General features: G+C 41.7%; 1 protein-coding gene across 1 annotated transcript in view; it reads right to left on the minus strand.

Annotated features, from left to right (window-relative positions):
- Nucleotides 1–23,401, minus strand: part of LOC126475151 (dipeptidase 1-like) — a 159,773-nt gene that overhangs the window by 52,558 nt on the left and 83,814 nt on the right. Inside the window, exons 3-5 of the mRNA XM_050102767.1 lie at nt 19,474–19,558; nt 16,109–16,184; nt 10,162–10,300 (exon numbers count right to left, since the gene is read on the minus strand). Of these exons, the coding sequence (XP_049958724.1) occupies nt 10,162–10,300; nt 16,109–16,184; nt 19,474–19,558 (300 nt within the window). The remainder of the gene's footprint in view (nt 1–10,161; nt 10,301–16,108; nt 16,185–19,473; nt 19,559–23,401) is intronic.

Genomic DNA, 23,401 nt, shown 5'->3' on the forward strand with positions numbered 1-23,401 from the left:
GCAGACATAAATGCCAGATCAACCCTGTGGCATTCAGACAGAACTGACGACAGAGGTAGAATAATAAATGACATCATCCGAGAAAACAGACTTCACGTGCTCAACAAGGAAGGACATCACCCGACTCAGATCGGACACAACGGTCATTCATCAAACATAGACATCAGCCTCGTTAATAATGCCGCCATCAACCACGTACGAGACTGGACCGTACATGACCAGATCACTGCTAGCGACCACAACATCATCACACTAACCTTAAGTGGTACACCAAATGTCAACACAGAAACACTACCAAAAAGAATATTATTTGACAAAACAGACTGGGACAGGGTCAGACAAAAAATACATGAGCACATACCGCAAGACATCACCGGCAGGGTTGATTACAGAGCACACATGCTGACAGATATCATCACACACACACAGAACACCTGCATACCCACACAAAGAATGACAAAACACCAAAATATTCGCTGGATTACACAATTAACACGACTCAAACAAGACTCAAAACGTAAACGTAAGCTTTACCAACTAGCAATTTCAGATAGAGAAAGACAATTAAGGCTACACGACTACCGGTTCGCCGAGGACAAATATAAACTTGAGCTGATATAGACCAGGAAAGACCATTGGAACAGCCATGTAGCAGCACAAACACAACTAAACATTTGGGGGGAACCATACAAAATCAGAGAAAACTAAGAGCCCACTGGTTCTGGGAACGCTGCGACAGGAGGATGGTAAGATGACTAAGGGCTGGAGACGCACAGCGGAGTTCCTGCTGAGCAAACCCCTGCCCGACGACATCGCAGACACAGACACACCACAACATGCAGCACTGAGACGCGAAGTAGACACAGTATACACCACACCAACCGTCACCTGTCCATTTGCGCAGGAAGAAGTGGCGACAGCGATCTCAGAACTCAAAAACAAAAAGGCGCCTGGACCGGATGGTATACACTCTGAGGTACTGAAATAAATTGCACCGCAGATCACCCCATTTATCACAACGTTGTTAAACGATGCATTAAGGCTGGGCCGTGTGCCTGCAGTGTGGAAGACCTCGAAGGCGGTTATCATCAAAAAGGCTCCAGACAAAGACCCATTAGACCCCAAGTCACACAGAACAATTTGCCTTATCAATACACTCGGTAAAGTACAAGAAAAACTACTCTGCAAAAGACTACAAGCACACCGAACATTACGGAGACTGACACCACACCAATACGGCTTCAGGGAAGGGAAATCTATAGACGACGCAATTAACAGAGCAATCCAAATAGTACACGACACACCCTCCAAATACACACTTGGAATTATGTTAGACATCTCAGGTGCCTTCGACAACCTCTGGTGGCCGGCCTTGTTCAAGAGGCTCAGACACCTGCAGGTACCGGACTACTGCAGAGACAGAACGGTCGTTTGGCAAATGGACAACCAGAAAGTGATTAAACGAATTACAAAAGGCTGTCCACAAGGGTCGATCTGCGGCCCCATCTTCTGGGACATAGTTATAGAACCGCTCCTACGGTTACTAGAGGAGCACATCCTGACAGATGGAGTTGTCGCTTATGCTGATGATCTACTCGTCGTAGTTTCAGCAAACAACCGAGACCAGCTAGAAGAAAGAGCCAATGGAACACTTAGGACAATAGCCCAATGGTGCACAGATAATAAATTAAAGATAGCAGGAAACAAAACAACTTATACATTGCTAAAGGGTATCCTGCGCAGGAAACCAATAGTCAAAATCGGGGACACAAACATAAAAAGACTAGCAGTCACACGCTATCTAGGAGTATACATTTATGAACGATTGAACTTCCACAAACACATGCGAATATGCACAAACAAAGCAGAAAAGATACTACACAAACCGGCTTGGCTAAATTCGGAACAATTCAGACTACCCCTGTCAGTCACACGAACATACCATTGCGCTCTCTTCGAGTCAGTACTATGCTTTGCTGCCAGTACGTGGGCCCACAGGTTAAATCTCTCAACCAATAGAACCATCGTACGTCGAGGCCAAAGAAGTGTTCTACTTCGACTAACAGGGCCATTCAACACAACATCAAATGACGCACTATGTGTCGTCATGGGAATCTTCCCCACAGATATCACCATCAGGTACCGCGCAGCAATGTGCTGGCTTAGGATGGGGAGAACAGACCAGGTTCGGCAGATCACTGGTGTACCGATTGAGACAACACGCCAACTCAGAGCATGGCGAGTAGATACCTGGCAGAGCGAGTGGGCCAATAGCGATAAGGGCCGCCGTGTATACAACTTCTTCCCTGACATCCCGGAGAGACTAAAACTAAAACATATTGATCCCAGCCGCAGTATGGTACATTTCGTCACAGGACATGGCCCTTATCCCACGCACCTGTACCGCGTGAGTCTGCAGCAGACTAATAGATGCACATGCGGGGAAGAAGATTCCCCTGAACATACTGTCTTCTTCTGCGGACAACGCACGAACATAAGACACACAGTACACATAAATCGCCTGAACACACAGAACGAACTATATGCCATAATACGCGACCCGGAAAGGTGGACTGAACTCAACAAACTAAGGGACGAAATCTCGAAGATCCAACAAATAGAATACTTGCGCAACAGACCCTACCGAAGGCAAGTCGGTCCAAACAGACGTCACGATGCCCAGTGGGACACAGATATAATTAGCACCGCGAGTGATGAAGAAGAAACAGATACAGACCAGGGCACCAACACAGATATTGAAGCGTTCAGCGTGGATGATCCATAGTGTCAACCAAGTCAAATTCAAAGAACAGAGTGGAACAACCGACAAGAGGAGCACAAGTCACACACAATCCTATAAACAGATTGCACCTTATATGTAAATAGTTAACAGCATCTCCATGTCTAATAAGAGCTTAAAGCTGGGCACCTCTTCAAGGGACCTACGCCTTCCATTAAGAGGCAGCGCACAGTCTGGATCGAAGGATCTTAATTGTGGTCCCTCTCTTTTGAGCCCAATCCGACGGATACCTTGGTAGATCGGGGAAAACCACCATTCAGGCTGTATTGCTGGCGGGGCCGGAAGGTGCTAACTGCCACACCACGTATCATTGTAAGTCTCATTGGCTCAGCGTGAACTGTTTGTACAACCAACCTACACAGCCTATACCTGAACCTCCACTACACTAATAACTTCTGATCTGAAGCTTAAAGTTAGGCACCTCTTCAAGAGACCTACGCTCCCTGGTAAGAGGCGGCGCACGTCCTAGATGGAAGGATCTTAATTGTGGTTCCTCTTTTTTGAGCCCAACCCGACGGATACCTATGGTAGATCGGGGAAAACCACCGTTCAGGTCGTGTTGTCGGCGGGGCCGGGAGGAGCTTGCGCCTGATGTACTCTACTAGGAGCCTTGTAGGCTCAACACAAACCTTTAGCGTCATTACCTTATTACTTTTACCACAAGTACCCTTTCATTAGCAACTTTGAGCCAAGCACAAAATCAGTTACCTCTCTATTGTATATCGTAAACAGTTTAGCAGGCTGTACATGGAGGTCTTAGTCTTCGTTTCTAGCTTTAACGTACTCTAATCTCTTCTAGTTAAGTTAGTATTTAGGATAGTAGATGTTAAAGGCATGGTGAGCGACGGCCAGCGTCTTCAGGGTCATTCCAAGACCCAGGCCGCCGCCCACAACCAGGTGACGGGCAATATTATACCTATTCCTTCTCTTTTCAGTTCTCTCCCCTCCTTCTTTCTAAATATTTAATTTCGTTTTGTTTATTAATATCTTACTTGATGTTGTATTAGTTATAAGTTTTTTTAATGCTGCACAAAAAAAATAAAAAAGATATCAAATGGTTCTAAACAAATAGAGCCCGCCTCCACGTGGCGGGGCACGGGCAACAGTGTGTGTGGGGACGGGAGCCGGGGTGGTGTTACTTTCAGTCACTCCGGACCCCGGACCCAGTCACAGAGGCTAAGTGGCAACATACGACCCACCATGAGAAAATAGACGGTGGGTCATAAAATATAAGCAGCTAGTGAAAAAAAGAAAAAAGTGTCCTCATTATCATTCCATCATTATCGGTGGAAGGCAACGGGAAACCACCACTGGCTTCACTTCCCTAGACGTTCATGCGGTGGACCTCTCTGACGAGGCTTCCCCATGACAAGGCCTGCCGTACGCCAGAACACAAAGTTCTTTTATAACCAATATGTACTATGGCAATTCACATAACTAAGGAAGAAGAACAGACAAGCCAATGGCCGAACGGAAAGTTCATGGTTTTGTGGAAGGGAAAAGTAGGGCACAAGGGACATTTGAACACGGATCACCCGCTTCGCTGAGCAACACCGTGAACGCACAGTGACGACCCCGTTATCCTTGCAATATGCTCTATGTTGCACATCTTGCCACTGGGCCATTTTACCACTAAATCTGAGGGGGTGCGATGGGGAACTTCGGGGCTTCCCTGTTAGTATTTTAAGAGAGCTTTTCCATTTTTTACTGAATGTGTCTGAAAGTGGCTTGATTTATATAAAATTCCTTGTTCGTCTAAGAATAACAACACAGCGCTCCCCCTCCCCCTTTTTTTTGAGTTTCCATTTTATATTTCCAAGTACTTCAATGAATCGTTCATTGCTCTCTTAGTTCTGATTGAGGTCGCATCTGAATGCACTTCTGCACTAGTGAATGCAATTTTCTTGTTCTAATTGGAATAATGAGAACTGTAAAGAATCGTTTATCTTTCATTACGTAGTTTCCATTGTTTTTATTATACTGAGGAATTAAAGTCAAATGTGGCCACTGTGACTGTTCTAGAGGAAACTAGGGTAGATTGCGTGATACATTAAACTTAGTTTGGATTTGTAATTTAAATTTCTTACATCTCCCTTTTTTGTCAGAACTTGTACATAGTTTTCTTACATTGAAGTGTGATGATTTTATTAGGTCACGTGGTCTAGACTAATTTTCAGTAAACAGGTTTCTCAAACACAACCATACAAATCGAAGCTATTCAGTAACTTAGGATTCAGCACAAAATCAGTTTGTCTCAAGAGAAAAGGAGTTAAATCAAAATAAGAGTTGAAACGAATTTCCTACATTCAGTTTTCACTAACAATTCAGAACTTTATTCAGAAATACTCTTTAATCCATATCATAATTTGCTCTTTCGCAACGAACCTTTCGAAATATTTGTGTAATCCAACAAAATAAAGAGTTTATTGCCTTTTTGTTGTAATAGACAGTTAAATATTAATAGAGGTCAGTTATATGTCATATCACAGCTGATCACCTAGTTGAAAGGCTTGTAACCCTACAAAAAATGTCTGCGACTATTTGGAGGAGCGAGTGAAACGTGTTTCCCAACATTCTCGCAATTTAATAGCCCTTCGGGATCTAATAATCAGTTTCAGTTTCAAGCGATACGTGAAACTTTTCACCATACGCGTGAATAGCGAGATGGCGTAAGGTATCAAATTGCAGCCACGGTGTAACATTTATGTTTTTCCGTGATTTAAAGTGAATGCCAGCCGGCGACGATCGTGAGCACATGACAGATTACGTAACAACCTAATACCCGCCAAAACTCTATACGCAACACTACCGAAATTCTCAACTATGTAAGACTGATGTATGTGAGTTCACATTTTCATATTTGTTAATAACAGATCGGTCATATAATTGCAGATGAGATGCTGAATATACTGTATAAAAAAAACCTCTGCAATAACACACAGAAAATACGCCGGAAAACGGCAACAAATGTAAAAACTATGCGGTGACTTAAAAGTAAGCAAAACGTTATAAAACTATTGACATAATGCGTTATCTAGAACCAAGCAGTGCACATGTAATAACGTTAGGTAATGTTTGTAGTAATGCAGAATTTGCATGTTTTAGAATAAAGAAAAATCTCACTGACGATGGCGATATTGCCACACAGATTAGTTTAGAGAAGAAAATCAAAATAAAACAGAAGTGTTTTGTATCAAGGCGGACCCAAATTCCCATACTGAAGGAAGTTATATCTACTTTTCGTTACCGAGTTAGGGTAACTGTCAAAGGCAGAGAAGGTGTTGCACGACATTAGTTTCCTGTACAAGTACGAGTAGTTATTTCTTCAGTGCTTTTATACTGCATTAATATGTTTAAAGTTCTGAAACCCTCCTCCAGGACTACTCAGAATAAATTTAGCGACTTGGAAATACGGATTCTCCTCCTTTAGCACTGACGTATATATTTTCCGATACTCCTATAAGAGACGTTCCGAAATTAAGTTTCGTCATTGTTTCGGAAAGAGAAGATGGTACATCAGGTGACACAAAATATACCCATATGACTCACCACCCATTACTGGTTCAACAACGGAAGGCGCTTCAGCGGAGGAGGGATGAGGTATCCGCAGAGCGTGGAGAAGGGAGAGTAGCAACAGACCGTCGTGCTGAAGTTAACATGAGTATCATCACGATGGCAGACGGACGTATACAGGCAACGTCGTCACCAATGGAAGTATGTGCTGTTATCTGGTATGAATGGGCACTTGGAGCTAGTATGAACATCAACCATGAATACCTACAGACCGTGTGTGATGAGGAGGTTATGTCTCATTAAATGGTTGCTCGCTGGTGTTCCACGTTCAAAGAAGAAAGGCATAGTGTGGAGATTGAAGGTCAACTTGAGCGTCTCTCCACATTTAATAATGAAAACAACATTATAGAGTACAGGTTATGGTGTCAGTAGAAATGCGGACAACTCTGTCAGACATAGTGTCTACACTGCGTATTGGCCATCTTCAGGCACATCACCTGATGCATCCTATGTTGGATTATCTAAACGGTCTGTAAGACGTTTGCCGAGAAATGAGACCCTGAGTAACAAGAGTGGAAGAATGGGCGTCCGCTTCGATCATTTGATGTGGTACGTGCGAGAGGTAAATGAATTTCTCTTCAGTATCATCACAGGTCGTGAGAAATGGGTGCATTACTTACACTATGATCCAAGGTCGCCTCAATTACGCGGAAGCATCCAGGACCATTAGTGACGAAAAACTTCGTTGTTACCCTCGCCAGGAAAGGTTTTGGCCACAGTGGCCTGAGAGGTGTGACTCTCCTTGATTTCCTCCAGCAAGGAGCCGTCAATGTGGCATGCTGCTGCGACTCCCTTACCACATTCTGGTCCGCTGTTCGACAAAAGAGACCAGTGCTCTTGAGTGAAGATGTTGCGCTCTTGGACGACAACGCAAAACCACACACAGCAAGGCCCATACAGGATCAGATTCGCCGCTTCAGGTGGGAGAGATTGGATCACGCGGCCTTGTTGTGTACATAGAAGTTCCACATAGTCAGCGCGTACACAACTTTCCCACTAGAGCGCGCCCCGCTAAACACAACAGAGCAGACGCAGCACTCGTCCGTCTCCACACTACGAGATGGTGCTGCCTTAGAGACGGACCTAATTCTGCTTCCGCCGATCCGCGTATTAATATGTAACGCAACCAATGAGATTGCTGCTAACGTAGAACCTTTTCTCCTCGCAGATCACACTCGTGCAGTGATACCTGAACGCGCGAGGTATTATAACGAATGTACAGACCTCTGATTACTCAGTCTGAATTTGTCTGCACCCGTCTGCATTTGTCTGCATTTGTCTTTACCAGTCTATAGTCAGATTTCAGTCTGCGCCTAATAAGATTACCATAAAAATGTACTTACCTATGAAGATAAATGTATAGACACTTTGTCAAGTATCAGAGACATGTGAGAATAATATTAACGTACCAAGACCAAAGGAACTTCAGATTGTCAATTGTAAATAGCATCCAGAATCAAGTTACGTGAGGTTTATGCTTGCTACTATTTTAATAAATGTGTGTGAAAGTTAATCAAGTTATGTTTAAAGTTGGTCACCGTCAATCTACTACTCTAAGTGTGGAAGTGGCATTTCTGTCGTCTGACCTGATGGCAGAAGATAAACACGCCACGATAAGACCACGAGACATATGGATGACACTTGCCAACTTCGTTAGAGCGAAAAGTCAAATAATCTGATGGTGTGTGTACCGAAGGTCTTACAGTACGCACACCACAGGCCTACAACTCCGATCTTACCATATCGGACATTCACCTGTTCACTGCATTGAAAGATGCCCTCTCAGGAAGTAACTTTCAAACTAATGGTGAGATGAAGCAGGTTATGTGGCAGTTTCTTGGATTGTAGGGCTCCGAGTTTTACCACAGTGGTTTCTTCAAATTGACTGCACACAACGACCAATCTCTCAAAGTCGGTGGCGATTATATTGAAAAATATAAATAAATGGGATGTATAGTTCGTGATGGAATGATGTATTTCTTTTTGGCAATAAAGTTTCCGTGTCCGAAACAATAACGAAACTCACTTTCGGAACGTAAACAGTATTATTGAACGGCTAATATGGTGCATGGTCGTCCTATCCAAGTTGCAGGTTGCCTATCTAAAGCTTCCAGAGGCCGCTGAAATTTGATTTTCAATATTTTATATAATTTAAGGATTTAAAATTCAGCCATAACCTATCCATCAAGAGGTATAATCTTACGTTAAAGATTTAAGACAGAAAACAATCACAGTCTCAAACTACATTGATGTCTTAGGGCAGCGTAAGCTACAGCGTGTAAATACCACACTACATCAACCAGTACTTGAGATTTGGAGCACTTAGTGACTCACGAAAAGGATGACAAGAAACTTCCTTATCACTAGTCGATTCGCAACGCGTTTCGCAGACACTGTCTACATGTAGAACTAAATGTACCTACAAAAGTGTATCACAGTGCGATAAATATTTCAGAAGGTATGACGTCTTGAACGAGAGCACTTACCGACTTCTAACAAATTGTTTTCACAATCTTAGATATTTTCTAAACTCACCTCACTTACTTGCTTAACATAATTATTTAATACATAAGCTCTTTTCTAAAATAACTAATAGTTCAAATCAAATGGCTCTGAGCACTACGGGACTTAACATCTATGGTCATCAGTCCCCTAGAACTTACAACTACTTAAACCTAACTAACCTAAGGACATCACACAACACCCAGTCATCACGAGGCAGAAAAAATCCCTGACGCCGCCGGGAATCGAACCCGGGAACCCGCGAGCGGGAAGCGAGAACGCTACGCACGACCACGAGCTGTGGACATATAATAGTATGTTGCTGTTTTATTCATGGGATTCGGATTATTTACGGAGATGGAGGTTTAGTAGTACTAAATAATGTCGTGGTTACTTGACATTGCCAGCAGGAGAGCAATATCGTGTTTAAATAAATGTAATCTACTGGCAGGAGAAGTTTTATTTGACCAGATCCCGTAATTACTTATATGGACTATTAGTTTCGCCAGATTTAGTTGTCATCTGCAGATCATCTAAAAACATCAAACATTATGCCACCCTAAATAGTGCACTGTCATCTAATCATGTACATAAAGGAGCTGTATTAGTTGGATTGGATACAAGTAGTAAAAACGTAATTCGGTGTAGAGTCATATATCAAGTAATAAAACATAATTCTGGTAACAATTCACTAACTATTTCAGTCATCATCACTATTATGTTATTATTACTTGACGTATGACGCTACACCGGTGTGACCTATCCAGCGAGTTGAGCTCCTATATGGACAGGACTAGATGACAGTGCACTGCATAGAGTGGCACAATGTTTGATGTATTCAAATGATATGCACATGGCCATTAAAGTTTGCCGAAACTAGTACTCCATTATGTAATTATTGCGAAATGGGCAAATAAAACTTCTCCAACGAGAAGAACATATTTTTCCTAAATAATGTTGGTTTAATAAGTATACTGAACCTAAAGGCCTCCTAGAGCAGAATTTCATCGAAACTAAATCAAACTCATAATAAAGTTTATCAGTCGTTGAATGAAAGGTAACGCATACAGATTGCACTTAAAACATTAAATATACCTTAAAAATTGTTCAGGATGCTGTGTGTGGTAACTATTTGGAGACGGACAAAGGAAATGACGGCAAGTTCGAAAGCTAGGTGATTAATTAGAAAGGAAATGCCAAGGATTCTACATGGCTAGATTAGCACCACGACTGCACAATCGGTGGGTGTGGTGTTGTTCTAGTGGGAGCGCAGACCACCTACTAACCTGCTCGACCTGGCGGAAGACCCTGAGCAGGTTGAGCCCTGCCAGCCTCTTGACGTCATCCTCACTCCAGGACGGGTCTTCCAGCAGTGCGGCCAGCAGCTGCGGGTACCTCGACACGTCCTCCAGTCCCGTCGTTGTGCTGCTGGACACAGTACACAATCACACACTATTCTTCTCCATAGCACTTACTGACATATTTTATTATCATGTCCACTTTGCTCTCTCGTCCGTCCTTTGCATCTAGCAAGCAGGCAAAAGCTACTCGTCATTTACTAAGCCATACGGATGGTGACTTAAAATTTTTGATAACAAAAGAACCAAAAATTAGTGGAACACAATTTTTTTGAAGGGTGGAGAGAAAAATTTTCAACTACTGTGAGAAACTACTGTGCAGTGCAGCAGTGTACTGTAGGGAAACTATTCAACCTAGATTTACGTACTTGGGTTTCATCATTACTTTTTCTGTTCAGCTGGAAGCCTGTTGACAGCTGTTAATAGTGTACAACTGAACAATGTTCAAGAACTGTGGATGAAGGCAACAGGCAGAGTCCATGTTCCTAAATTTCCGGAAGGCATTAAAGAAGGTTGGAGCATATGGAATAGGTCCAAGATATGTGAGTGGTTTGAAAACTTCTTAAGTAATAGAACCCAGTACGTTGTCCTCGACCGAAAATGTTCATCAGAGTGAAGGGTGTCGTAAGGAGTGTCTCAGGGAAGTGTGATTGGACCGCTGTCATTTGTTATATACATAAATGATCTGGCTAACAGGGTAAATAACAATCTGCGGCTGTTTCCTGATCATGCTGTGGTGTACGGGAAGGTGTCGCCGTTGAGTGACTGTCGAAAGATACAAGATGACTTAGACAACATTTCTACGTGTTGGCAGCTAGATCTAAATGTAATAAAATAATAAGTTAATGCAGATAACAAACAGAAACCCGTAATGCTCGAATAAGACAATGGCTGTGTGCCTGTTTGGCACAGTTACGTCTATTAAATAATTTGGGGTAACATTGCAGAGTGATGGAACGAGCACGATTGTGGTAGGGACAGCGAATAGTAGACTTCGGTTTATTGGGACAATTTTAGTAGAATCCAGTTCGTCTGTAGAGGAGACAGTATTTAGGACATTAGCGGGACCCATTCTTGAGTTCCTCCGTAGAGGAGACCTCATATAGGACATTAGCGCGACCCATTCTAGGGCTCTGCTCGAGTGTTTGGGATGCGCACTAGGTCGGATTAAAAGAAGACATAGATGCAATTCAGAGGTCGGCTGCTAGATTTGTTACCGGTAGGTTCGAACAACACGCAAGTACTACAGAAATGGTTCCAGAGCTCAAATGGGAATCCCTACACAAAAGACGACGTTCTTTTCGTGGAAGACTATCGACAAAATTTAGAGAACCGGCATTTCCAACTGACTGCAGAACGATTCGACTGCCGCAAACATGCATTTCGCCTGAATATCACGAACATAAAAGAAATTATGGCACGTACGGACGCACATAGGCAGCCCTTTTTCCCTCGCTCTATTTGCGAATGGAACGGGAGAGGAAGTGATTAATAGTGGTGCAGGGTACCTTCCGCCATGCATCGTATGGTGGCTTGCGGAATTTGTATTTACATGTAGCTGTAGATCTAGAAATTGTTGTATATACAAATTTTATTATCATCTGGTGTTCTCAGAATCAACATTGCAGCCTCTTGTGAATCGGTCAATATTATCAACCAGAAATTCCATGATCGTATATATGTACAGTAATGGTGGAGTTACATATCATAGACACCATAACAATAGTCTACAAGAAATGATCAAACAGATATGGTAGCGCACTGTAACCGCTGTTTCCTGGACATAGACAATTTTTGGTGAGTGCTCCGAGTTGTCCCAAAACGTATATATAGAGTGGAAGTATGTGACGTCTTTGCGCTTTTGAGTGTAAGGGACCTCGTGATGAGTGGGTGTTGTGTGATGTCCTTAGGTTAGTTAGGTTTAAGTAGTTCTCAGTTCTAGGGGACTGATGACCATAGATGTTAAGTCCCATAGTGCTCAGAGCCATTTGAACCATTTTGAGTGTAAGGGAGAGAGTGGCGATCATTCTTACTGCATAGATAGTAGCATTGAGTTCCTGAAAAGGACCTCCGTGGAAGCTTTTCATTTACCTCACTTCTAAGAATTTCGATTACACTGACTGCGTGACCACAGAGAGAATAAATTTAGCCTTTGCATAGGTTTAGTGTCGGAATCTATGAATTGCGTATTCTTGCAGTTAGTCGTTAATCTGTTCTCTTCAGAGAAGAGATGTTAATCACTATCCTATTAGCTAGATAATTTATAATACATTCGATCTCTTTCACGACAAAAATGATCATCTGTAAATAGACAATCGTTGGAGCATTTGTCATTTTTTGCAAAAACAGACATAATGTCTTATGGGATAACAGCAATCAGTGATTTTATAATGTTACTTTAAATCCGTCTTGATTGCAAATTTTTTATTATTCATATGACCGGTTTCGGTTCATTCAGAACCATCTTCAGATCTGTAAAAATAATTATACTAATTTTACTATTTCACGAAAGCAAATCTTTTTCATTCTGTCTAATCAACCTCAAATGTACCAGAACGTACCTGATATTTAAGTTACAGGACTAACCCGTCCAATTCAGCAACTTTCACATGCTACGTCACATAAAATTGGTTGGCAGAGTGCACGTCATTTATATTAATTATAACACTATTTACGACAGGTGGCGTCTGGTACATTTGTTACATTCCATTTGCACATACTGTATTCAGTAGATCTTTTTTATATTAAAAATATTTAATTAAAATATGTAGATGTCAAAGCTAAAATCTGTACTTGTCAGGATTAAAAAAACAGTAAAATTATCATTTTTATACGATCTAAAAGGCATAGGGCGATTTATATATCTATGGTGCTGGTGTGAACTTGTTTTCTTCTACCGTCTGCTTCCGTGGTTCCCGCCACTTTGGTGTTGTGCCGCGATGGACAGCAGACGACTGAGCGGACCGCGGCACAACACCAAAGTATAATTATTTTTACAGATCTGAAGATGGTTCTGAATGAACCGAAACCGGTCATATGAATAATAAAAAATTTGCAATCGAGACGGATTTAAAGTAACATTTGTCATTTTTAGTGGCACATCATTGCTATGAAGGGTGTCCCAGAAATTTTGCGACAAACTGACAAACTTCGAGGGTTTGTAGAACAGCGTTGAGTAACTAACCGAGGATAGCAACCCAAGTCTGGAAACGTCATGCAGGGAGACTACAGAGGAAGTTATAGGCGCCGGCACCTACTACTAGGTCACTACATCGGCACCATACGTGACTTTGTACGCTGACGGACCACAGAAGGAACATCTCGCAATATTGTATTTTTATTCGGTGATCACCACTGATTGCCACGACCGCCAGTGGAGAAGATGAAGCCACCTGCTGCGTAAACAGGCCTTGTCTCCTACGAAGGAAACACACTGTTGTCTTGCTGGATGACTATTTCACTAACATACAAAATGGGGACACCCAAAAACCTCTGTCCATAATGGTACTGGGACCAGGGAAATGTGTACCACTAAAATCAGCGATATACGACAGACCATGACTCTGAAGCTGTTGGTTCTAACAGCCTCGTCATTGTCAATTAAGCTGATATTGACCACGAACGTAGCTGAGGTTAGTAACGACTGAAGTGTCCAGCGAACAGATGTCGCGTGGCCTCCACAAATCCTTAAAGGCTGACGAGTCATTTCGTCGTGGATTGCCATATGAGCCACCAGGAATATCATTGCTACCTGGACTGACAGGGACAAATGTGCAAACGTACCGCACAGAATTCTGCAGGCGACGACCGACAACACTTCCAGTGACTTCCCATGAAGTTATGCCATTCAGTGTACTACTGCCGTCTTCATCCTCAAATAACCAACAATTAACCTAAGAATCTGTAAATCTTCATCAGCGATAAGTAAAGTAACTTCTTGAGATTGGAGAGGGAGGGGGGTTGCGGGGGGGGGGGGGGGGGCTTCACTGGATCATGGACCCATAATCAGGGAGCGAATAAATCGTAGGTAGCAATGGAGAATAGACTGAAGAGTCGCCAATGGTATTCCCTTCCCAGAAAAAATCCATAAACCCATATTCCAAAACCGTTGTCCGAAGCTCGGAATAATCTCACCTGAGGGGAAATAGACAATTTTCTGAGGTGTAAAAACAAATGCGTTAAATTATGTATCGGCAAAGAAAATAAATTATTTTTAAAAGATCATTGCTATTATCAGAATTTTGTAAGAATGAAAAACTGATCATATAAGTTACCAATAATTAAATTTTTTTTTCAAGTACTAACATTAAAGCAAGGTTATACCTACGTCCACTGCGCACATTCTTAGCACTTTGTACCATGCAGCGATCACAGTGAAATTGAGACGTGTACATCTCATATGTTTAAATATCTTATGAAAAGGTTTTCTTCAAGTTTCAAGTAGTCCTTGTACTAGATTAGAAATTGCTTCATTATTCACTTCGCTACATTAAATGAATTAATTGAGAGCACAAGGTAACATTAAGAATCTAATGGCTGCTACACTGATGGAGGGCCTACATTGCATTATTATTATTATTATTATTATTATTATTATTATTATCATTATTAGCAGTAGTAGTAGTAGTGATGGTGATGGTTGTAGTGGTAGTGGTAGTGGTCGCCAACGGCCTGCAGCAATGGTAACACCGGTTCTCGTCAGATCACCGAAGTTAAGCGCTGTCGGGCTTGCTGAGCACTTGGATGGGTGATCGTCTGGGTCTGCCGAACGCTGTTGGCAACCGGGCTATACACAGCCCTTGTGAGGTTAACTGAGATACTAGAAGCTACTTGACTGTGAAACAGCGGTTCCGGTCACGAAAATTGATAACGGCCGTGAGAGCGGTAGGCTGACCACATGCACCGCCATACCCGCATCCGGTTACGCCAATCGGCTTTGGAGGAAACGGGGGCACGTCGTTACTATTGGGCCTTTCGAAGCTTGTTCGGGGTTTATTGGTAGTAAAAGTACTAGTAATATTGGTAGTGGTGACAGTAGTAGGTCACAAAGCACTGCCAGTCTGAATTCTTCCAATTCCTGCCAGTTCAGAAGTAAAGTGTACGCAGTCAAGTGATTTACAAACAGTTGGCCTATGTGTAGTGCGGACATTTTAATTTTAAATGGGGGATGAGGATGTGCGTGAAGCAAGTGCCAGTAGGGAGACAAGTGGCGCAAAGTTGCTTTCCCGAAAAGGAATTGTAGGTAGCATTCTCGATGTACTGAAAATTGCTTCTTCATAATATAATGAAAGGTTGTTAGGAACAAACAGTACCAAATCGCTCACTAAGTAATTAGTGTGTTTTCTGATAATACACCTACTACAGCAAATGTAGTTAACCTTCCGTCATTTAAAAATGAAAGTGTTAAAAAAAATTCTTTTCCATTCTAAAGTTTAGTTACGAGTTAATGCTGATGATGGCGGTGGGCACTAGCTAATATCTGATAGCACCCAGGGATACCGGACTCAGAAAAGTTGGAAACCACTGTTCTAATGGGATAGTGTTCGTCCTCTTTTTGTGACACACTATGTACAATATTTTAGCACATTCTCAAGGTACGCAGTCCACGTATATGGATATATAACGAAAGAAATTTCCCTTGATAACTGCTTTAGGGGAAGCACTGCAAAGTCACAACAGGTATTAATTGGTAGTTCTGTAGGGATCCAGTAATTCAACATCCAAAGAATTTTTAAAATGAAATTTTCTCTTAGATTTTGCACTTAGCAGTTTGTTTCTGATCTCCACGACGTTCTGTTTTACAGTAAAACTATCTAAATGCAACGTGCGAGCTGCCTTAAATTCTAGTGGCAACAGTCCTTTCAGCAATACTCACTGGCTGATGCCGTCAAAACCAGCACCAAGGCCCACGTGGTCCACCCCAGCGACGTCACGCACGTGGTTGATGTGCGCTGAAACAGAAGGTCACATACCTGTAAGCAGTCCCTGCAAAGAGATGTTTGCAAACATTTATCCACGCTTTTCGAGGGTCGATTGCGTACTCCTTTCTTCTGAAATGCTTTTAAGAAATGTTGATATTCTCCATTATCGATCAAAGCAATTTCTTATTGCGTTATTCCAAAACTATATCAAACCAAAGTAACTGCTTATCCAAAGAGAATGTGAGAAGGATTATGAAAACTTAATAGCGTGATCACTAACCCATGACGAGTTCTCATTAAGTGAATTTTACACTCTTATTCAGCGTAAGTACTATTTTCGATATAAATAACCAGTCAGAAACAAAACTGTCAGCTTCAGGAAAAACATGGTCGTGTGATGAAATTCTACAAATTAAATGTAATTAGTCATCCATGTGTGCAAGAAAAGCACGTGGATACTCAATCAGCATATCGGGAAACAAAATGACAGCGCTTGGTCATAAGGTGATAACAACTCTGTCGGTAGAAATCATGGGACAGTCTAAAGTTTTTGTGCACATAAGCACACCAGCGGCATCACCCTCCGTCATTCTTAGCACAAAATAGCAGTAGAAACAGAGCTTCCTTCTACGTCATTACATTATTCACTAAAGATTCCATCTCGGCGATCATTACCAACTACACAACGCAGCAGTTCTCGAGTTTTAACTGGTAATTATAGAACCAACGTTTTTAGTTCCAATACAGCACTGTTTTGTAATGTGCAACACAAGGTAATTATTGAAGGAGAAAACTAGAAGATAATATCCAAAATAAATTCGCACGACTTGACAAGCAGTTCAGACTCTGCTGGCAACTCCGTAAAACCTCAGCTTCACATGTAAATTACAGTGCACCTGTTAATACGTAATGCACATTATGTTACTATTGAGAATTATATCGTGTAAATACAAGGCACGTCCGAAAATTCGGTGAACGGTCTTAGAAAATAAAGGAAACAAGAGGTACGAAGAAAACACCTTTACTCGCCTTCAAATTAATCACAATTAACTACGACACACTTGTGACGTCGGTCGTTAAGATGATGCAAACTGTCAACAAACAATTTTTGGGGAATCGCTCGAAGTACCGTGGTCACGCGTTGTTGGACATCCGCATTATTAGAAGAGACTGGACCTGATGTCACCAATACGATGCGGAGACCTAGTGGCAGTCAGTGGCGTGGGGATCATCGTCTTACCCGCGTCCCAAGATAAGTCAGCCGACAAAATCCAAGATCAAGACGATGTTGATCGTCTTTCTCAACCGCAAAGACTTGCTGTCTCATGAATTTCAACCCAAGGGAGGCGGGGAAGATGATGAAAACACCGACTATCGTTTGGCCCCCTGATGCCATTGGTAGCACCATATCTCATCTCTTGTAATGATGCGGGTGTCCAACAACACGTAACGACGGTGGTTGAGCAATTCCACAACATGCGTTTGCTAACAGTTTCCTAACGGTTCACAGCCGATGTCGGAAGTATATTGTATCTCATGGTGATTAGTTTAAGTGCCAGTAAAGGTATTTTATTTTCTGAGACCATTCACTGACGCACCATGTATACTTATGAACAGCGTTACGCAAAAATGAGCAATAAAATACGAAACTTGTTTTTTAGTTAATTCACATTTTATATGAAGGCCTTATTCCAGTAGTGGTACAAGTCCATTTTTGTTCATATTCAGATACAGAGTCCTAAAGTTAAATGAGGGCTGAAAAATATGTAGTTGAGATACCAGAAATATTCAAGCATATGGCTTCTTGCTAGATATAAACCTTTCTTTCCGATTCTTTGGATCATCAATTTCAGAAGCATTATGGGCAGAAAAGTGGAGGTAATGGACTTGTACCACTATTGAAATAAGCCCTTCATATTTTATAGCCTTCTGTTAGGTCTAGAACATGCTCATACGTATTAGATAGTAAGTTCTTCGTTTTATTCTTCCACTGCTAGTGGAGATATTTCGGGCATAATTATTTTATTTCTTGTTAGAAGGGAAATAAATGAAAGTAAGTTGATATCTCGTCCTATTCAAACCCCAATTCAGGAATTTGATGAAATGGGTCATTTCCGGGTTAGATTGTGTAGCGACTTGTGAAATGAAAAGACTATGCAGGATGAAACTATATTCGCAGACTCTGATACCACACGCGGTTTCTTGCACGAAGATAACAGAAAATAGTCTGTCACACAGTTACATCTTTTGTGTATTTTCTGTAGAAACCGGACGTACAAGAGTCGCTGTCTGCCAAGACTGTTATCACGTTTTAGGTACTTAAGTTCAATTCCGACATTATAAAACTGATATACCCAGTCATTTCAGTGTCTTGAGGCTGGTGTTAGAGTAAGCAGGGGATTATGATCCAGGAACGTACGAGTGCTTTTTTATTATTTTCTAATTTTCGCTTTCATTATATGGTGTACGGCTTCTTAAACATTATATAGCTATTGTAGCATATCTTGTACGAAATACGTCTCATTAGTGAGTATTAATACTTTAATGTAGTATGTTTTTGTTATTTTGTTTTCAGGGCCGTATTGAGCCTTTAAGTCTTCACACTTTTCCCAAGCCACACTTCATCTTCACCTATTCATTACACTCAACTTTCAACGTTTCTCACCTTTGCCCCAAAACCAATACTTTTCATCTCGGTTTTGGTCTGCTACACGTGATCCTTTCTTTTAATACTCATTTCGGAATCATCCTAGAGAGGCCGTGTCAACTGTAAGCACCACATAGTCACAAGATTTATCAGTATTGTTCTACTGCTACTTCATCTGTTACATTTTAATCAAGAGGCCGATAATCTTGAATTAAGGTACTTGCTATAAATGTGCATGAAATGCTGCCAAACAGACATTTTTAACGTCCAGTTTACACTAATGCACAGGGTTGAGATAATTTTGTATTGCTAGTAGGCAAGGAATCACGTCGAAGAGCCAGCGCGTGTCAATGTTTCTTCACTCTGTATATGTGGAAGTAAAACTATCACCATTAAATTTCGTAATTACTGTACCCTTTCGCCATTTACTTCTCTCAGTCTCCCTTAAGACCAGATTACGTATAATCTTTTGTGCCGTGTACCTCACACGTGTCTCCTAATTGTTAACGATCTTATTAGAGAACTGCTCGACCAGTATCCATAATTGAAAAGCTGCCTCAACAGAAAAATTTGGATGGCAGTTTTGAAGGCAGACTAATGAAGAGTGAAGGGAGAAAATTCATTAGCAGTATTGGCCGTTATGAGCCCCAACGTGATAAACTCATTTCTCACCTATGACGTCAGTGATGTTGGCGGCCGCGCTGCAGGTGATGAAATACGGGTACAGGCTCAGCATCACCACTCCGCCGTTCATCGCCTGCCGAGGCAGAAACAAACAGTTCTCAGCACATGCACTTCTACAGTACTCTATAAACAGCTTTCGCAAGCTTTTTGACAGTATTGGCAACTATCTATTTCATACACAAGTGAATTTGTTTATACTAAATTTAGCATTAGAAATACCATAAAGTACATCGAAATATTAGAAACGTTAAATGTCGTTTCTGGTGAGCTTGCTGTGAGTAAAGAAAGAGGTTACGACTAGTATAGACTTTTAGGAGGAGGCTGTAGACTTTGAATATGATGAGCGACCTATCCATCCGAAGACGTCATCTGCCCATGAAATCGTTGGACAAAGTGCAAGAAATGATTATGGACGACAGCGGAATCAATCAAAGAAGACCATGATGATATAGGAAGTTGGCACATTCCCTGACTTTTTTCTTATATTTTCGATATCAAACTTGCAATAGTACAATATTTTCCATAATTGTTGAATTTAAAACCAATACAGCTGCAATATAACTTGCCCAGGAGTAGCTAGATGAAGTCACCAATGCCAGAAAGCTAGTGAAAAGGGTCACAACAAGTGATGAAACTTGGGTTTACGGATGTGATGTCAAAAATAAAGCCCGGCTTTGTGTGTGGTGCCTGTTCCTTCAGAATGTAGCTATGACACGAAGTCACGAAGGAGGTATGTGACGATGTTGGACAATAAAGTGCAGTCAGAAAAACGCTGAATAGGTCGCGGAGCAAAAGTCATTCACTGGATGCGTCGCTGAGCAAAAGTCATTCTCTTGATGCAAGTTCACTTTATTATTCCAGCTATACGCGTTTTGGACACTGTCATAGTCAGATACCCCGGACCTTGATTTTGCTTATAGATACAAAAGTCTGCTTACGATTGTTACTACTCCAAGATCTATCTTCATGTCTAGGTACAACATGACATTCCAAAATATCTGATGATGGCAGTGTCCGGCACGGTGATACTGGAATAATAAAGTCAGCTTGCATCCAGGCAATGATTTTTCCCTCAGTGATCTACTCAGCAATCTGCGGACTGCACATACTGTTCATTTGGACCTGTCCGAAAAGACTGACAACATTTATTTTTTATCCTGCAGTCGTATATACACATGATCGAAATTAAAATTCCGACATTAGTCGTAATGGGCACTAAGTGAAAAGTCGTGTCGGACCTGGAGTCCAACAGGTATTGCCCGCTTTGTGCCAACTGTCCCATGAACAGCTTCGGCTATCCGAGAGCGCTTCCCTTCCAACCAGAATTCCCAACTTATCGCACACTACATTCGTAGTGTCCCCTGTCTGTTACCCTCACTGCTCGCAGAATCATGCTAGTTTCCGCAAGAGGTCAGACAAAGGTGGTTCAAATGGCTCTGAGAACTATGGGACTTCACATCTGAGGTCATCAGACCCCTAGAACTTAGAACTATTTAAAACTAACTAACCTAAGGACATCACACATATCCATGCCAAAGGCAGGATTCGAAGTTGCAACCGTAGCGGTCGCGTGGTGGCAGGCTGAAGTGCCTAGAACCGCTCGGCCACAGAAGCCGGCGTCAAACAAAGACTGCATCTGCACTGGATGAACTTTAATTGCAGTCAAGGCACATATATTCGGCCATGTCCGAAAGAACAGATATAACACATACAAATACAGTGAAAGTGCATCTGCACTGGATGATCTTTAACTGCAGTCAAGGCACATATATTCGGACATGTCCGAAAGATCAGATGTAACACATACAAATACAGTGAAAACTCTGACAATATGAAGGGCAGCATCGTAGAACATGTGTTAAGGCATCAGGGAATAACCTCCACGATACTAAAGGGAAGGAGAAGACAGAGATCGGGACATATCCAGCAAATAACTGAGGAAGAAGAAATGAAGAGGTTGATGCAGAAGAGGAATTTGTGGCTGGCCGCACTAAACTAGTCAGAGAATTGAAGCCTCAAAGAAAAAAAAAAGGGAAAAGAAAAGAAAAGAAACGCGTTAACGAGCTTCCAGTCGTCTCAGAAGGTATTAATACAGGTCCTGTATGGTTCTCATGGGCATCTTGCATCTCATACTATTCTATCAGCAAAACTTCAGGTGAACGTGATGGTGGTGGATAGCGATCACACAACCTTGTCTCCAAATTAGACGACAAAGTTTCAATAATATTGAGATCTGGTGACTGTGGCGGCCAGGGTAGATGAGAAATTTCATGCTCGTGCTCACAAAACCATTTCTGGACATTCGAGTTACGTGAAGATGGGCTCTGTCGTTTTGGAACGTAGCATCTCCACTGGAGAACAAACATTGTACCATGGGATGGAGCTGATCAACGAAACTGATTGTGTAATCCTTGACTGTAATGCGACCTTTCACAGTAACCACGGGACCCATGGACTACGCCGACATGACTGACGAAGTCATCAACTCAAACCCTGTCATATTTCACTCGGGAAGTAAACTCGGCCGAAGCTGGACAGGGTATGGATTAAGCTTCACGCGATCAAATGACTTTTTTCCCCTGGCCCACAGTCCAGGTGTTACAGTTTTGGCATCACGTTTTCCTGTTATATCCATGTGTATCATTTTAATGTGTGTTTGTTCTGTCCCTAGCTCTGTTAGGGTTTTTATAACTCCTTTGTAGCTGACTGAATCAAATACCTTTTCGCATTCGAGGAGGGCGAGTAAAGTAACGTTGCACGCTCATTAGTTTGGCTGAATGGAAGCGGCCTATCGTGTTGAATCCACTGAGGTACGATACCTATTTTACTAGCTAAGCTCTAGCCAAAACACCTGTAATGTTCTTCTTTAGAATCTTCGTGAAAAGCTTGTGCATAGCAGATAAAAAGCTAATGAAATGGAAGTTAGTCCAGCGTAATATGGCTATTTTCCAAATTGATGGTATGTTACCATCCTGCAGCCTATTGTGAAGATGCTAACTAACGACTGTTTCGTTTCTAACAGTTCCAATAGCTGAAATACGATAACATGCCGTTCTGCTCTGCCTTTCCTCACCTGCTCAATAGCCTTTCTATCTTTGACTGAAAAACCTCTTGGTAAATAGGTACATCTGCTTTTGTTCTACCAATGTTGTGTTTAGGCTGCGGTAGATGTTGCAGATGTACTGGAAAATGTTTTATGTTTCCATTATTCGCCTGTTGTTTTACATTGCTGTTGATTATATCCTACCTACCTTTAACGTCTGTTTAACTTTTTTTGCCAGATATTCTGCTTTAATAAAGTTTTCTTTACAGATTCTCGTTGAGTTTATTTTCACCTTCCATTTTCTTCTGATAGTCGTGCATTAATATATTTTACTTAAATCGTTTCAGTTTTGAATTGTCATTGCTTGTTCAGTAGGGCTTTAGTATTACTGTTCCACTTTCGTTATGGTCTGTGATTCCTTCTATACCAGTTATTTCCGCAACTCGATACTTTATCATGAATTGTATGGTGCTATTGATTCAGGCTGCTGGTTTATCTCACTTCACTGCTCAGTACTCAGATTTCTTTCTTTCAAACAGTTTCAACATTTGGTGTTTGGGGTTTATGATAATTTTACTAGCCACTAATCTACGGTCACGTCCAGTGTTGAATTTATTTTGAATGGAGACATCACTGACTGTTTGCAGTTTCATCCTTAACGTCGTGGTTAATGCTTCCCTGTGACAACTTTCTGGTAGCTGTCCCAGGCAAGCAAAATACGAAACTACGGAAAATACGTAATACCATCACTAAATGGATTATTCATCATTTTAATACATTCACGAAATTAAAGGGGTTCATTGAACGATTTTTGGTTGTATTTCCAAAGTAAGTAAGGAAGATACCCTTCGCAGGAAATTAAGGTGTAAACGC

This window comes from Schistocerca serialis, chromosome 4 (assembly GCF_023864345.2).
Source record: "Schistocerca serialis cubense isolate TAMUIC-IGC-003099 chromosome 4, iqSchSeri2.2, whole genome shotgun sequence".
Classification (NCBI taxonomy): Eukaryota; Metazoa; Arthropoda; class Insecta; order Orthoptera; family Acrididae; genus Schistocerca; species Schistocerca serialis.